Source organism: Bufo gargarizans, chromosome 1 (genome assembly GCF_014858855.1).
Source record: "Bufo gargarizans isolate SCDJY-AF-19 chromosome 1, ASM1485885v1, whole genome shotgun sequence".
NCBI classification, from domain to species: Eukaryota; Metazoa; Chordata; class Amphibia; order Anura; family Bufonidae; genus Bufo; species Bufo gargarizans.
The window spans coordinates 573,159,843-573,178,442 of NC_058080.1; the positions used below are offsets into that span (position 1 = coordinate 573,159,843).

The window sequence follows — 18,600 nt, forward strand, 5'->3', positions numbered from 1 at the left end:
GCTGTACAGCGTGATTCGGTGCTGTATAGCCTCAGAGCAGGGCTGATCGAGGTCTGTGAGAGACCTCACACAGCTCCTGCACGCTCCGGTCCCGGCGGTCACATGACCGCCGGGCCGGAACAGGAAGCGCACAGCGCTTCCTACTCTGCAGACACAGCGCTCGGTGAGCGCTGTGTCTGCAGCAATCTAGAAGGCAGGGACACCTGGGAACTGTCCCTGCCTTATCTCTGGGTTGCCCTGCTGTTACTGACAGCGGGCAACCCGATCAGCAGCTGCACGATTAGCGTGCAGCTGCTATTTCTGAAAGGACGTTTTAAAACGTGCTTTCAGAAATAGAGGTCCACCCATAGGACGTTTATATCCTATGGGCGGACTTAAAGCGGTTAAGTTGACATTAAAGGGGTGGCCCTATAAGGCATGCTGCAGAAGGCCCCCTTGGTCCCCCATTTGTGGCCTGTTTGAACACTTCAATCTTCTGGCGCTGCTTCACTAGATGGCAGCAGTGATGTGATCCATCCACTTTCTGCTGTTAATTAGAGATGAGCGAATTTCCATTTATGAAATTCGTTTACACTTCGTTTGGTGGTAAAAGGTAAATTGCGTTATGGATTCAGTTTTTCACTGATGGTTGCTTAGAGATTTTGTTTATAAACCTTCTGTTTTTTTATCACGGGCATGAAAAACGTATGAAAATGTATTGTACCTGCGCGGAAAAAACGGAATGCAATCGCAGACAAAACTGACTGAACTTACTTGCAAAGTGGTGGGAGTTTCACTGAACGCATCCGGACACAATCCGCCATGCTCGTGTGAAAGAGGCCTAAGGGTGCTGGCACACAGCGCTGTTTTGACATGCATTCAGGATGCTGAAATGACTTAAATCATTCCCACTATGCAGAACACCAGGGTTTAACGAGGCTGCTAAACTAGCTACATTGAAAACTGCATCCTGAATGCATGGCAGAACTGCATTGTGTGCCAGCACCCCTAAGGCCTCATGCACGCGAACATATTTTCTTTCCGTGTCCGTTATTTTTTTTTGGCGGACCGTAAATGGAACAATTCATTTCAATGGTTCTGCAAAAAAACTTAAGTTACTCAGTGTGCATTCCTTATGTACGTATTTCCGTTTTGCAAAAAAAATTTAACATATCCTATTATTATCGTATTACGGACAAGGATAGTACTGTTCTATCAGGGGCCAGCTGTTCTGTTCCGCAAAATACGGAATGCACACGGACGTCATCCGTATTTTTTGTGGATCGCAAAATACATACGGTGGTGTGCATGAGGCCTAAGGCAGAGTTCACACTTCAGTTATTTGATCGGTGAACGTGAGAAGCCAGTGCTGTGGACCGCAAATTGCGGTCCGCAATGCACGGACACAGTCCGTGGGGCAGCCGCATGGGGATCGTGGACCCATTCACTTGAATGGGTCTGCAATCCCTCCGTTCTACAAAAAGATAGACCATGTTCTATCTTTTTGCGGTGCGGAGGCACAGAACGGAAGCACTCCGTAGTGTTCCGTTCCGTATCTCCGGATTTGTGGACCCATGGAAGTGAATGGGTCTGCATCCGTGATGCGGAATGCACACGGAAAGGCAACGGGCTACAAACGTTTGTGTGAACGAGCTCTTATTGTGAGCCCAAACCAGGTGCAGGTCAAAAACACAGAACTTCTTTCCATTACCTTAAGTTCACACCTGAGCGTTTTACAGCGCGTTCCTAAGCGCTGTAAAACGCTCAACAAGGAGAAACCAATGCTTCCCTATGGGAATGGTTCTCACCTGGGCGTTTTACAGCGCGTACGATCGCGCTGTAAAACGCCCGACGCTCAAACAAGTTCTTGAGCTTTTTTGGGGCGTTTTGTCGCGCGTTCCCGTACATAGATATCCGGGAACGCGCGACAATGTGTGTTCGCCTGTCTCTGTATGCGCGATTGTAAACGCCGGTACAATCGCGCATACGGAGCGCTCCTTTCAGAACGCTCAGGTGTGAAGCCAGGGTTACACCTGATCTCTGTGTAGACTTCACTACTGGTTTTGGCTCACAATAACTGATCAAAATAACTGGCATGTGAACTCTCCACTGACAAAGTAGCCACTGTGAGGGTATGTTCACACAGCCAAATCCAGAGCGGAAAAATACATTAGCATAATTAGTAGCTGAAATCAGGCCGTTTTGTTGTCAGATTTATAATTTGGTGGTGGTTTTAGTGGAGTTTTTACAAGTGTCTTATAAATTACATACCCCTCCAAAAAGAAATGAATACACAGAATTTAAGTATATAAAAACGTAACACTTAGTTCAAAATTATACACAATCAATATATAAAAAAGTATCATCATCAGCATAGATATCTGGGGACAAAACTGATGGCTCTAATAATATAGCATCAACAATACCCTCTCCCTATAACAACATAAATACACATCCAAATACAAACCCCCATATGCACCATGTTATCGGCAGGCCGCCCCCATTATAAATACATAATGGCTATATTTTGCCATTATGTATTTATGGTGCTGGTAAAACAGTGCATATGGGGGTGTGTATTTATGTTGTTATAGGGAGAGGGTATTGTTGATGCTGTATTTTTAGGATCATCAGTTTTGTTCCTGGATTTTTATATATGCCTGCTGATGATGATACTTTTTATACTTTAAATGTGTGTAATTTTGAACTTTTTTTTCTGGGTATTCATTTCTTTGTTGGAGGGGTAAGAGTTTTAGAAGAGTTGAGGGAGTTTTTTTTGCTTCCCAACTGACCTCTGTGGAATCCACAATCAAATCTGCATCAGAGAAGTAACATTCCACTTCTCAGGCGTCTTTCTAATCAGTTATTGAAAGAAAAAAAAGAAAAACTCCTAGGGGATGTCCACACAAAGGATTTTGAAAACTTACTGAAAGAAATCAGCTCAGAATCCATGCTTTTTTTTCATAGCAGTTTTTTGACACTTTTTTATTTTTTTTATCCAATGGGTGTTCAGTTCAATACAAAGCTGCATTTCCAATTCGAGGTTTTTGGTGTGGATTTGCATCATAAAACACACTGAAAAAAATGTTTGGACTACGGCTACATGCACACGACCGTATGTGTTTTGTGGTCCGTAAATTGCGGATCCACCCAAAAAAACAAACAGATGACATCCGTATTTTTTTGCTGATCCATTGTAACAATGCCTAAGGCCTCATGCACACGACCATTGTGTGCACCCGTGGCCGTTGTTCCGTTTTCCATGATTTTCTGCGGACCCATTGACTTTCAATGGGTCCGTTGAAAACTCGGAAAATGCACCGTTTGTCATCCGCCTCCGTGATCCGTGTTTCCTGTCCGTCAAAAAAATATGACCTGTTCTATTTTTTTGACGGACAACGGTTCACGGACCCATTCAAGTCAATGGGTCCGTGAAAGAACACGGATGCACACAAGATTGGCATCCGTGGCCGTAGGTTACTTTCATACAGACGGATCCGAAGATCCGTCTGCATAAAAGCTTTTTCAGAGCTGAGTTTTCACTTCGTCAGTCCGACAGTATATTCTAACACAGAGGCGTTCCCATAGTGATGGGGACGCTTCTAGTTAGAATATACTACGAACTGTGTACATGACTGCCCCCTGCTGCCTGGCAGCACCCGATCTCTTACAGGGGGCTGTGATCCGTACAATTAACCCCTCAGGTGCTGCACCTGAAGGGGTTAATTGTGCGTATCATAGCCCCCTGTAAGAGATCCGGGGCTGCCAGGCAGCAGGGGGCAGGCCCCCCTCCCTCCCCAGTTTAAATTTCATTGGTGGCCAGTGCGGACCCCCCTCCCTCCCTCTCTCTATTGAATTAATAACATTAGTGGCACAGTGTGCGCCCCCCCTCCCTCCCTCTATTGAATTAATAACATTAGTGGCACAGTGTGCGCCCCCCCTCCCTCTATTGTATTAATACGTTTGTTGCACAGTGTGGGCCCCCCGCCCCCTCCCTCTATTGGTGGCAGCGGAGTTCCGATCGGAGTCCCAGTTTAATCGCTGGGGCTCCGATCAGTAACCATGGCAACAAGGACGCTACTGCAGTCCTGGTTGCCATGGTTACTTAGCAATAGTAGAAGCATCATACTTATCTGCTGGCTGCTGCGATGTCTGTGTCCAGCCGGGAGCTCCTCCTACTGGTAAGTGACCGTTCATTTAGCAATGCGCCGCACAGACCTGTCACTTACCAGTAGGAGGAGCTCCCGGCTGGACACAGACATCGCAGCAGCCAGCAGGTAAGTATGATGCTTCTACTATTGCTAAGTAACCAATGGCAACCAGGACTGCAGTAGCGTCCTGGTTGCCATGGTTACCGATCGGAAAACTGGGACTCTGCCACCAATGATCGGGGGGAGGGGAGGCCGCACACTGGTCACCAATGTTATTAATGCAATAGAGGGGGGGGGGCCGGGGGATGCCGCACACTGGCCATCAATGTTATTCTTACAATAGAGGGAGGGAGGGGGGGCCGCACACTGGCCACCAATTTTATTATTACAATAGAGGGAGGGAGGGGGGCCTGGGAGGCCGCACACTGGCCACCAATGTTATTATTACAATAGAGGGGGGGGACGCACTGGCCACCAATGATATTCAAACTGGGGAGGGGGGGGGGGGGGTCTGCCCCCTGCTGCCTGGCAGCCCTGATCTCTTACAGGGGGCTATGATACGCACAATTAACCCCTTCAGGTGCGGCACCTGAGGGGTTAATTGTGCTGATCACGGCCCCCTGTAAGAGATCAGGGCTGCCAGGCAGCAGGGGGCAGTCATGTACACAGTTTGTAGTATATTCTAACTAGAAGCGTCCCCATCACCATGGGAACGCCTCTGTGTTAGAATATACTGTCGGATATGAGTTTTCACGATGTAACTCATATCCGACAGTATATTCTAACATAGAGGCGTTCACATGGTGATGGGGACGCTTCAAGTTAAAATATACCATCCGATCCGATGGTATAAAAAGGGGCTTTTTGAACGCCAAAAAACTCTGTGTGAACTGGCCCTTTCCATGTGCACATGGTCAAGTTTTTTTTTACATTGAAGTCAATGGGGAACTGTTGGAGTTTTGAATGCGGATTCAGCAGCAGAAAAGACCAGAGTCGGTAGCAGTTTTTGGCCCTGTGAACATAAGCCGAATCTGCAAAGGGGGTAACAACAGAGGGGACACACACTTTTGTTTTATTTAGTATTGTAATATATATTATAAATTATATTTTTTATGTAAAATCTGTGATATATATTGTCCCAACATAAATAAAGCTTAGAATTACACAGTATTCTCTGATATAATCTTTTTTTTTTTTTTTTTACAGGTACACATGAAAATACATGCAGCTTATGGCTCCACAAAAGACATCTCAGTATACAGCGCTATAGGTTTGTCACCAATGCAGATTTTTATTGTAGGCCGACCCACCAAGAAGTTACAACACCAGTGTCAGGTAATAAGCATGGATTTACTGTACTGAAATAATGCTGTCTGGTATTCTGTTTGCATGGAGAAAGCTATTATGTCTTACATAGGTCTTGAGGAGGTGGTGTATAGCATTCTCTCAGGCCCCACACTAGGCATAACACATTGGGGCAGATTTACTAATCCTGTACATAGTGTAAGCTTATATAACCTACAACACCCCGATATAATAAACATACACCATATATAAAAAATATTAAACTATACACATTACATATAAGCGAAGAAAAAGGGACAAGATGGAGGACAGCCCCACATTACTACTACATACACAGCAGTGCAAAACCAATTCATACCCATGGCAGAGATGGTCAGGTCCACTCAGTGATGAAAAAAGACCCTCACCGTGCGTTTCGCCTTCTGATGGCTTTACACTGCCAGTATGTGATTATATTACTTTGCTCCATTTTTTGTATATCATTATATAATTATTTTTTTTGGACTACTAACGTATATTATAGTTGTAGTCTAGAGGTATGATTAGTATGCTTTAGGCCTATTGCACACGACGGTATGGCTTTTTCAGTGTTTTGCGGTCCGTTTTTCATGGATCCGTTGTTCCATTTTTTGTTTCCGTTGTGTTTCCGTTTCTGTTCCGTTTTTCAGTTCCGTTTTTCCGTATGGCATATACAGTATACAGTAATTACATAGATAAAATTGGGCTGGGCATAACATTTTCAATAGATGGTTCAGGAAAAAACGGAACGGAAACGGAAGACATACGGATGCATTTCCGTATGTGTTCCGTTTTTTTGCGGATCCATTGACTTGAATGGAGCCACGGACTGTGATTTGCGGGCAATAATAGGACATGTTCTATGTTAAAACGGAACGGAAAAACGGAAATACGGAAACGGAATGCATACGGAGTACATTCAGTTTTTTTTGCGGAACCATTGAAATGAATGGTTCCGTATACGGACCGTATACGGATCGCAAAAAACGGCCAGTAAACGGGAAAAAAAAACGGCCGTGTGCAATAGGCCTTAGCCATATAATAAGTGAGTTTATTTCTCATAAGTATATATTGGTATAGTATACCAGTGCCACACATTGTGAAGCTATCTAATATTATTCTATTATTGTTGCTGTAATTTACAGACTTGACAAACGTTTGGCATATTTCTGTGGCATTGGACTGGGGACACTTGCCTATTTTTTCTATAATTATATATTTCCTTTTCTTTTGTATTCTATGGTAGAGCCAGTACTTTGAGTGCATTTATGCTTCATTATATTTTTTTGATACATTTTTGTAAAAACATGGAGCTCATAGGATACCCATAAAAATATATCTTTAATAGCGTATTAATAAATTACAAACATATTACCGTTACATATTTACACAGACCGCATAAATTAATAAAGAGCATAATCGCATATGCAATGAAATATGAAGCCGACTCGCCTAAACAAACGAGACTGTGAGAGCCAGGATAGCGCTACCCGACACGCGTTTGGGCGTGCCTTTGTCCGAGGTAACACCATCACTGTAGGATCACCTATTTAAAACCTACAACCCCCAATACATTATGCTGAATACATTATTATTAAATAATTATATTATTATAAATAATCGTGATATATATATATATATATATATATATATATATATATATATATATATAGCTAAATACATTATTAGATAATATGGTGATAAAAATAAATAAAAATGATTACAACGTTAAAAAATCCAAAAACCCACACAAGGGATACAATACATAAATAATATACCTGGTGTAAATTAAAATGATGACAGATGTAGAACGTGAAACACTAATTTGCATTTTTTCACATTATATATCTGTCATCATTTTAATTTACACCAGGTATATTATTTATGAATTGTATTGTATCCCTTGTGTGGGTTTTTGGATTTTTTAACGTTGTAATCATTTTCATTTTTTTTGGATGTTTATTTATTTTTATCACCATATTATCTAATAATGTATTTAGCAATATATACATCATGTTTGTTTGTTTATTTATAATAGGTATCATTTAATAATGTATTCAGCAATAATGTATTGTTATACGTGATAACAATAGGTCACTAATCAACTATGTTTATTGCTGTGCTATGTAATGGCCACTTATGGACCGCAGATGGAGCCAATTTTTTGTATTCTTGGGCAATCTTCTTTTCTTGGGATGGGCGCACGCGGTTGCGCAGTGCCGCGCTTGGCGCCTCTCACATGTGCGTCTCTACGTCGGGCTCCTGCATCACGTGACCTGGTTGTCGATTGGTGGTGAGCGGATCAGCATGACACCGGGTTGGAGGAGGGCGGCAGCAGCGGCATCTCACGCATTGTGCGCCCATAAACATCTACAGGTGAATGAGATTTATCATTATTTGGGCGCAGCATTCCATTGGGGGTTGTGGGTTTTAAATAGGTGATCCTACAGTGATGGCGTTACCCCCGGACGAAGGCACACCGAAATGCGTGTCGGGGAAGTGCCATCCTGGCTCTCAGTCTTGCTTGTTTAGGTGAGTTGGTTTCATTGCATATGTGATTATGCTCTTACTTTGATAGGGCTTATTTTCACAGAGCTGCGGTTGGTTCTGGGTGACTGTAATTACTGTTACTGCTATTAAAGATATATTTTTATGGGTATCCTATGAGCTCCATGTTTTTTGTTTGTTTACTTTGTATGTATTTGGGGAGCTTTACCATTATTGTGGCTGAATAAAAGGGTACCCTAAAGCAATAACACTTGTTGACATATTATAGTCTTGGCACTATGGACACCTACAGTCATTTGTATTGATACATTTTTGGTAAAGTTTTTATTTTTGGAAGCATAACCGCACGTTCATAGACTGGCATTAATACACAGTGTGTGTGGTTAGATGTTCTTTACCGAGTGCGCTTCTCTGTAGATAGCAGTAATGTGGGCTGTCCTCCATCTTGCCCCTTTTTCTTCGCTTATATGTAATGTGTATAGTGTTCTATAGTGTATGTTTAGTATATTGGTGCTATTAGCAAGTTGTTGTAGGTCAAATTGTCTTGTTAGGCTAGGCCCATTCATCTATTTATGATGTTGTTAGGTTCTATTTATTTGGTAACTTCATAGTGGAAGCTTAGATAGGCTGTCTAGACAAACACCAAATTTATCACAGTGGCTCAGGCTGGATGATAAATGTGGTGCTTAAGGCTACTTTCACACTTGCGGCAGCAGGGTCCGGCAGGCTGTTCTGGAGGGGGAACAGCCTGCCAGATCTGTGCTAACGGACACGCTGTGGTTTTTGTCCGGCCGCCTCTTGGCTTGTTTGCCGTGCTGCGGCCAGACCTCCGGCCCACCACCATTATAGTAAATGGGGCCAGAGCGGACTTCCGGCAGCACAGTGGGCTAGTGTTAGCACGCATCTGGCAGGCTGTTCCCCCGCCAGGACAGCCTGCCAGACCCTGCTGCCACAAGTGTGAAAGTAGCCTAATACTAGCCATTGGTTGGCCTACTTTGAATCAGAATTTTATGGCAGAACTGTGGCACAATTGTGATGCAAAGTGGTACATCTATGGCCCCGGCTTTTCATGCTAAGTCACATCCTCTTTCAATATAGTATTGCCCCTTGGTGAGCAGGATGAATTAGATTTTGGTAAAACAAGATTGTCAAAAAATGCGACCACAAAATTTACTGTAGGTACACTCTTCATTAGAGTCCCCTCAAACTGCAGATTTTGACTGTTAAAATATGCCACTTTGTTCACTTTTTAATGCTTCCGACCTGCTTGCAGCATAGCTCCATTGAATGGAGATAAGCCACAAACTGACACCCGCTATGGCTCCAAGTGGTGACACAGCACCAAGAAATCAACATAACCCTTCTTGGCACTGTCGCCTCTTTAAACTGCTGATCCGCCATCTACAGTTCTGCCTCCTATTGAAAAAAATTGGGAAGCAAACACCACGCAGCAATCGGTGGAATTTTTAGCACGCCAGCAAATTCTGTCAGTGCTCCTACTGCAGGTCCAGCCAAGCAGTGTGGTTTGTAGAAAAGGTCACTAAAGGTGAACAACCCCTTTAAAGATGAACCAAATTTAGGCATAAGTAAATTACAGTACTAATCTACTGATCGAATATCAAAGGAATACTTGTGTAGCAAATATACAGTTGAAGTAATCTTTATAATTTGTAACCTGTGCTATTTTTGCAGTTTATCACTGAGGGTTATGCTTCTCACCTTGCCCAACTGGAATACAGCCACCGATCACGGCCTGCCAAGAACACAAACAGGATAGCACTGCGGAAAGGAAGCTTCTGTCTTCCTGGTCAAACTGATTTTCTGAGGAAGAGGAATCACTTACTTCGTACGATCTCATCACAACCCACCAGTAGCAGCAACCACAAACCAGAAAGAACACAAAGTCAGTCTGAGAGTGACCGGGATCGGGAAAAGGAACGCAGCCAAAGAAGTATGAGTATTGCAGCAGGATGTTGGGGCAGGAGTGCAGCCAACGCCAAGCTGGAAACTGGCGTTTTAAGTCAGAAGTGAGCCCCCATTATTTTCTGGACATTTTCTCATGTGCTTGGCTCATGTCAGTTTATAGGTAGGCTGGGGACAGAAAGTGGAAGAGGCACAACTTTGTTGGAGAGACAGCGTTAACAAAATGGTGCTACTATATACCAACAATAGCAGAGTTTGTGATCAGAAACGATGAACTGCAGGCCTTAAAAAGGGTAGTCATGCCCAAGGGATAATTATCGGAGAACCACAGAGGGGGCAAATCAAATTCGTAAGCAGCCTCATGTTTTTATTTTTATTTAAAGCAGGTTCGGTGACTTTCTGTTGTAAATATATGCCTCCTATACCTTAGCCATGTCTGAAACATTACTAGAAGAATGCACAGCACACATCCCGTTAAGAAGTACATTATAAACATTCACCTAAAAGCTTGAGAGTCTGTTAAATACTCAAGAAGAGGCAGCCTCAACAGAACAAGCTGGAAACTGGGGAAGACCAGTCGACTTCAGTCCTGTCCTTGTTGGCTTTCTGTCTTGCAAACTAAGGCACAACAAATTAACAGAAACATTTCTTCTTTTTTATTCTGGGAAAAGGACGAAGACACATGCAATGACAATATTCCAGGACCTCTTGACAGTCTGCCTTGCTCATTTCAATATGTTGTGGACCTATGTAAAGAACACCTTTATAACCAGATGTGAAAGCAATGCACAGGTATACTTTGCTGTAGCTTTGGTGATCAGAGGATAAATCCAAACCAGTAACCGAAGTCCTTTTGTATCTAAAGTTCTTAAGATTCTGTAATTGTCCAGTTTGCTGCTTTTGCGTGTAGTTGCTCAACTGTACAACCTCATTGTTTTCTTTGCACTGATAATTTTTAGATTGGAGATCTGTTACCATCTCATGTAGCTACACATCCTTGTCTGTAGTGCATGGTAATTTAAATATTGCAAAGCCAGGGGATAGATATTCTTATTATTTTGTGCTGTTGTTTCACCCCGGTATGCAGCGTTAAAGCAGGCGTGCCAAAACAAAGGTAGAAACAAAAAGGCCATATCTCAATTTCCCCAGCTCACTATATACTAGGGGGAATGGAAAGTTTTTGGAACCTCTACATACTCTGCTCTCTCATAGGGTCAAAGAAAAAAAAAAGATCCAAACAGCGAATTTGTTTTCATACCACTTATTTATTTAGGCCAGTTGACCACTTTTTTTTTTAGTACAGTATAGGAAATTACTGTACACTAAAACACTGTGAAATCTCCCTGACTGTCACAGAACAGAAGCCAAAAAAGGGATGTTTTCTACTTGATATAAAGTCTAAGACGGTGTGGGCACAATGAGTATCCTAATTCTTTTACGGACTACTCTGTCCTGTGCGTCGCCGCCCTGGCTTAACAGGGAATACACTTTAAGGCCAGTTTAAGATTTTTCTAAACTACAGAGAGCAGGTTGTACCAATTGTCTGCATATACAAATAGAAACACCTTTCACTTTGCTCCTAATATATAACGCAGAGCCATGTTTAACATCGGAAAGATTAGATAACATACATATTACACTGCATGTTATATAATGCACATTTACCTATTGATTTTTCTGCCCCCCTCAAAAAAAAAAAGTTTATTTTTACAAATAATCTTTGACTTTATATTTATATAATTGTTAGAATTGGTAAAATAATTTTAGGATATCTTTTGCATGACAGCTAAAAGATAAAAATTTGCTGTCATAGTAGTTAGAAGAGGGATTTCAATAATTCACTACTTACAATGTAAAGCACAGTAGACGTGTATTGTAAGCTTTTAGCGATGGGTGTGACCATGGAGGTCTTAGGATACATCTTACGGAAGGTCACTGCTAAAAACAATAAGATTTATCCTTAACTGGGCAATTGACACATATAAGGCCTCTTTCACATGACCGTATGGCTTTTTCAGTATTTTGCGGTCCGCAAAAAACGTATCTGCAAAAAATACGGATGATGTCAGTGTGCATTCCGTTTTTTGCGGAACGGAACAGCTGGCCCCTGATAGAACAGTACTATCCTTGTCCGTTATGTGGACAATAATAGGACATGTTCTATCTTAGAACGGAACGGAAGGCATACGGAGTACCTTCCGTTTTTTGTTTTGCGGATCCATTGAAATGAATGGTTCTGTATACGGAAGGCAAAAACCGGAACGTAAACGGGGAAAAAAAAAAAAACTTTCGTGTACAAGAGGCCTAACAAAAAAAATAAAATTAGATATGGCCTTTGAAATAGTGAATGCGAGCAACAAGAAAAATGCACAAGGAGGAAATGTATGTAAATTTATTGTTATGTGCAAGGGATGATAAACTATTGTGTGTAGATATTGTACAACATACAAATGTAAATGTTCAGAAAAGTGGTTATATAAAAGTGAAAGTTATTTATTTATGTAGAAAATGTCTGGGGTGGGGGAGATTCTCCAGATTTTTAATTAATATTAAAAAAAATAATAAAAAGTAGCTTTTTTTTCAGGCATTGTGTACAAAGCAATTAAATTAAAGGACCAAGTATAATGTAACTGTCATTTGCATAAGTGCAATATTCTAGATTTATCCTTGTTACTTCTCATTGTTCCATATCTCCCACGTAGAATTGACAATCATACTCTGTATATCTTCATACGTTCACTCTTTGTTAATCTTTCTCAGACATTCTGCCTTTTCTGTCTATGGGTTTTTGGATCTTTGCCACGTGGAAATAACTGTATGTGTGTGTGTGTGTATATATATATATATATATATATATATATATATATATATATATATATTATTTGTGACTGCAATAATATCAGAAGGTATAGGTAGAAAAAGTAGGTTTGCTCTATGAGATTCCACCATGAAAGATGTAGAAAAGAGAAGTCAAGCTTATCATTACCTGTTAGATAATATGTAATTACCATGTTAGTATGTATTCATTTTCCAAAAGCAATAGTCAAAAATCAGCTTCTAAATGGGGTTGGGGCCAGCTCACTCTGAAATAGCTATGTGTATCCAAGTGACAAATGCCTATTCTTTATCAGTTTCAAACTGCTGCTGTTTTTCTTTTGTCTCTGTTGCTTCAGAAGGCCTAACCACAACTTATGTATGTTTATCCTATGAGAAGTTGTATCCATTGATATAACATCTTAGTTTCAAATAACCAAAAAATAATAAATGATGAAAAATAAGTTTACAATGTTAGAACATACAATAAATGAAAACCAGAGGTTACCTTACCGTCCAGATTCTAACCCTTTGCCTGGTAGCTGGCTGTTGTAGACACCACTAGCGTGGATGGAGTTAATTGCAATTTGCCTCCCATGTATAGGATCCTGCACTTTTTCAAGCCCGGACAGAAAGGTATTTTACCTTTGCTGCATTTCCTAGAAGTTCCAGTAGCCTTACATTTCTCATTATCGCCAGGAGTATAGATAGACTGTCAGTTTTCAATGTAATATTTTATTTATAAAGAGTTACTTGTTGGGAGAAAGTAACAGTTGGTGTGCAGACGCACAAGAGAGACTTGCACATGACTATGAACTCTTCCAAATGTCTGACTGCTGCTCCCTGGTTTTCATTTTTTGTATTACTTTGGTGTGTACAAATACTATTTTGCTTGTATGTGTGTAAGTGTGTTGTTTTAGGCCTCTGTGCTTTCTGTGCAGTACCCATTGTACGTTACACAGATTAAAAATTTGGGAAGGCATATTGGTTGTATCTAATTACTTTTTTACAACGCCAATGAAAGAAAAATGTTATTCTGATCTTTCAAGGAAAGTGGTTCTTTGTATGTAAAAGCAAACACAATGCACAGCACTCTGCATACATAGAATACAGTTGAAACTAGAAGTTTACATACACTATATAAAAAGACACATATACATGTTTTTCTCAATATCTGACATGAAATCAGAAAAAAACTTTCTTGTTTTTGGTCAATTAGTATTACCATAATAATAATTGTTATTTGACAAATGCCAGAACAAAGAGAGAGAACGTTTTAAGGCATTTTTATTACTTTCTGCAAAGTCAAAAGTTTACATACATTTCATGAATATTTGGTACCATTGCCCTTACACTGTATGACTTGGATCAAACATTTTGGATATCCTTCCACAAGCTTCTCACAATAGTTGGTCGGAATTTGGACCCATTTCTCCTGACAAAACTGGTGTAACAGAGCCATGTTTGTTGGTCGCCTTGCTCGCACCTGCCTTTTCAGCTTTGCCCATACATTTTCAATAGTATTGAAATCAGGGCTTTGTGATGGCCACTCCAAAACATTGACTTTGTTATCCTTAAGCCACTTTGTAACCAGTTTTGCAGTATGCTTCCGGTCATTGTCCATTTGGAAGACCCATCTCCGCCCAAGCTTTAACTCCTGGCTGATGTCTTGAGATGTTGCTTCAGTATTTCCACATAATCTTCTTTCCTCATGATGCCATCTATTTTGTGAAGTGCACCAGTTCCTCCTGCAGCAAAACAACCGGAAAACATGATGCTGCCACCCTCGTGTTTCACATTTGGGATGGTGTTCTTAGGCTTCCAAGCTTCTCCCTTTTTCCTCCAAACATTACGATGGTCATTATGGCCAAAAAGTTCCAATTTAGTTTCGTCAAACCACAGGACATGTCTCCAAAAATGTAGGTCTTTGTTCCTGTGTGCATTTGAAAACATTAATCTGTCTTTTATTAAGTTTCTTTTGGAGTAATGGTTTCTTCCTGGCAGAGTGGCCTTTCAGCCCATGTTTATACAGTACTCATTTCACTGTGGATATTAACACAATCTTACCAGCTTCCGCCATTATCGTCACAGGGGCTTTTGCTTTTGTTCTTGGGTTGATATGCATGTCGGACCAAAGCATGTTCATCTCTGGGACACAGAACCCATCTCCTTCCTGAGCGGTATGATAGCTGGACATTCCCATCTTGTTTGTACTTGCATATAATTGTTTGTACAGATGAACGAGGCACCTTCAAGTATCTTGAAATTGCACCCAAAGTTGAGCCAGATTTGTGTAAGTACACAATTCTCTTCCTGATATATTGGCTGATTTCTTTAGACTTTCCCATGATGCTACACAAAGAAGCAGTGTGTTCCAGGTGTGCATTCAAATACATCCACAGGTGTGTCTCTAATTAAGGGCTCATGCACACAAACGTATTTTCTTTCTGCTTCTGTTCCTTTTTTTTTGCGGACTGTATGCAGAACCATTCACTGTAATGGGTCTGCAAAAACAATGGAAGGTACTCAGTGTGCATTCCGTTGCCATATTTCCGTTCCGCAAAAAAGTGGTGCATGTCCTATTGTCCGCAAATCACGGTCCGCAGCCCCATTCAAGTCAATAGGTCCACAAAAAATATGGAACGCATACGGAACACATCCGTATGTCATCCATATTTTGCAGATCTATACTGTAGAAATTCTATGACCAGCCCATATTGCTCATGTGTTTGGTGATTAATAAGTTACTGTTTCCGATCCGCAAAAAAAACAATCAAATACGAATATGCTTTGTGGAATAACAGAATGAAAGAGGACTTAAATCAGAGGAAAAGAAAAAAACTCAGATATGGAACAACGGAGCCGCGAAAAACGGACCGCAAAACAACAACGGTCGTGTGCATTAGCCCTAACTCAGATGTTGCCAACAAACCTAACAGAAGCTTCCAAACACATCATATGGGCAGTCCAGAATTGTTTAAAGGCATAGTAAACTTTTGACATTGCAGAAAGTAATAAAAATGCCTTAAAACGTTCTCTCTCATTATTCTGGCATTTGTCAAATAATTATTATTATGGTAATACTAATTGACCAAAACAGGAAAGGTTTATTCTGATTTCATGTCAGATATTGAGAAAAACATGCATATGTGTTTTTTTTATATAGTGTATGTAAACTTCTGGTTTCAACTGTATATGAACTTGTGGTATATTCACTATATAAAATGAATATGAAGCAAATATACACTTCCTATCCCCCCAAAAAAGCCTTTAGCATTAAGGCACACATTCGCTGTGACATTGTTTCGATAAGCTTCTGTAATGTCACAAGATTTATTTCCATCCAGTGTTGCATTCATTTTTCTGACTGCTGCGCAAAGCCTTCTCCAGCACATTTCAAAGATTCTCAATGGGGTTAAGGTCTAGACACTGTGGTGGCCAATCTATGTGTGAAAATGATGTCTTGAGCCCGATGAATCCTGGCATTGTCATCTTGGACTATTCCCCTCCCATCAGGGAAGAAGAAATCAATTGATGGAATAACCTGGTCATTCAGTATGTTTAGGTAGTCAGCTGACCTAATTCTTGGAGCGCATACTGTTGCTGAACCTAGACCTGACCAACTGCAGCAACCCCAGATCATAGCACTACCCCCACAGGCTTGTACAGTAGGCAGTAGGCATGATGGGTGCATCACTTCATCTGCCTCTCTTCTTACCCTGATGCGCCCATCCCTCTGGAACAGGGTAAATCTGGACTCATCAGACCACATGACCTTCTTCCATTGCTCCAGAGTCCAATCTTTATGCTCCCTAGCAAAATGAAGCCTTTTTTTTTTCTGGTTTTCCTCACCGATTTGTGGTTTTCTTATGAAAACACAGCTGTTCAGTACCAATCCCTTGAGTTTCCTTTGCATTGTGCGTGTGGAAATGCTCTTACTTTCCTATTAAACATAGCCCTGAGTTTTACTGTTGTTTCTCTTCGATTTGATTTCACTAAACGTTTAAGTGATCGCCGATGACGATCATTCAGGATTTTTTCCCCACTATATTTCTTTCTTGAATATGATGGGTCCCCACTATCCTTCCAGTTTTTAATAATGCATTGGACAGTTCTTAACCCAAGTTGAGTAGTTTATGCAATCTCCTTAGATGTTTTCTCTGCTTGATGCATGCCAATGATTTGACCCTTCTCAAACAGACTAACATCTTTTCCACAACCACGAGATGTGTCTGTCGACATGGTTGTTTAAGAAAGGAGAAGCAACTCATTGCACCAGTTGGGGTTAAATAACTTGTTGCCAGCTGAAAGATAATCGCCCATGCAGTAATTATCCAATAGGAGGCTCATAACTATTTGCTTAGTTAACTCCAGGTGTCGATTTTTTATTTTTATTTTTTTGACAGGCTGTGTATTTTGATCAAAATCATTTGTGGCCAACCATCGGCAAGGTGACCTCATTCTGGATGCAACAGCACTTTGCAAACATAGAATATATGAAATTTGCGGTATATTCACTATATGAAATGAATATGAAGCAAATATATTTTGATAAAAAACATTTGCAGCCAACCACCACGGCAACGTGACCTCATTCTAGATTTGGAGCCTACTCTATAGCAGCCTTTGGCTGTGCGGGCATGCTGGGAGTTGTAGTTTTGCAACAGCTGGAGGCATACTGGTTGGGAAACACTGCTTTATAGGATACCTCTCTCCGTGACAACCGGCTTCTTAATTTAGGGAGAGCAGGGCCCACATGTATACTGTGTCTGCTCTATTTGTTACCTCTCTCTGTGGCAGCTAGGGTGGACAGACAATCCGGTTTCCAGGCTGACTGCCTGACTGAGGGTGAGAGAAGCACTCTGGCCCTGCACAGCTCACCTGAAGGTCTTCTGGTACTTTTTACCCCCTTTGCCAGCCAGTGTCCCCAGCCTTTGGGAGCGAAGCAAATGGCCACCCTAGTGCCAGCAGGCCTCAAGTGAATTTGGGGAGAGCAGATTACTGTAGAGCTAAAATACTGCGCACTAGTTAAAAACAGCCTCTGGAAAAGAAGGGTTAGTTAGAAGTGCACAACCAAAATGGAGACAGCTACACCGCCAAATGCATACTACAAAAGATAAAGGCTGGGTTAACATCATGCTTTTGTATTTCATATATGTTGGGGCGGGGATGCAAAAGCGTAGTACACTACACTAGTACAGAGTCCAGCAAACTAATTTTTATTTATTTATTTTTTATGGAACTTTCTGCTGATGCCATCCGTTTCGAATAGAAATGATTATATATATATATATATATATATATATATATATATATATATATTTTATATAATAAAAAAGATGGGCAGCACTCCAAATAGTAAAAATCTTTATTTACCCCAGTGGGAGATACGACGTTTCGGCTCTAGACAGGAGCCTTCCTCACTGCTTAAGAAAGGCTCCTGTCTAGAGCCGAAACGTCGCATCTCCCACTGGGGTAAATAAAGATTTTTTACATTTTTACTATTTGGAGTGCTGCCCATCTTTTTTATTTTGTATTTCTGGATTGGCCTTAATCCGTATTGGGCTGCTGCACCCACCAGCTTGCACCAGGGACGGTGCTGCCACTGCTTTTTCTTTTATACATATACACACACAGTACAGACCAAAAGTTTGGACACACCTCATTCAAAGAGTTTTCTTTATTTTCATGACTATGAAAATTGTAGATTCACACTGAAGGCATCAAAACTATGAATAAACACGTGGAATTATATACATAACAAAAAAGTGTGAAACAACTGAAAATATGTCATATTCCAGGTTCTTCAAAGTAGCCACCTTTTGCTTTAATTACTGCTTTGCACACTCTTGGCATTCTCTTGATGAGCTTCAAGAGGTAGTCACCCGAAATGGTTTTCACT

The 18,600-nt window shown here is 41.0% G+C and overlaps 1 protein-coding gene across 13 annotated transcripts in view; it reads left to right on the top strand.

Moving 5' to 3' along the window:
- PITPNM2 (phosphatidylinositol transfer protein membrane associated 2) overlaps window positions 1-11,988 on the top strand; it is a 341,114-nt gene extending 329,126 nt beyond the window's left edge. For all 13 annotated transcript variants that reach the window (XM_044275701.1, XM_044275709.1, XM_044275705.1 and 10 more), the window contains 2 exons: window positions 5,337-5,465; window positions 9,654-11,988. In XM_044275701.1, coding sequence (XP_044131636.1) covers window positions 5,337-5,465; window positions 9,654-9,992 — 468 coding nt within the window. In that variant the 3' untranslated portion in view covers window positions 9,993-11,988. The remainder of the gene's footprint in view (window positions 1-5,336; window positions 5,466-9,653) is intronic.
- Window positions 11,989-18,600: the final 6,612 nt, after the last annotated feature.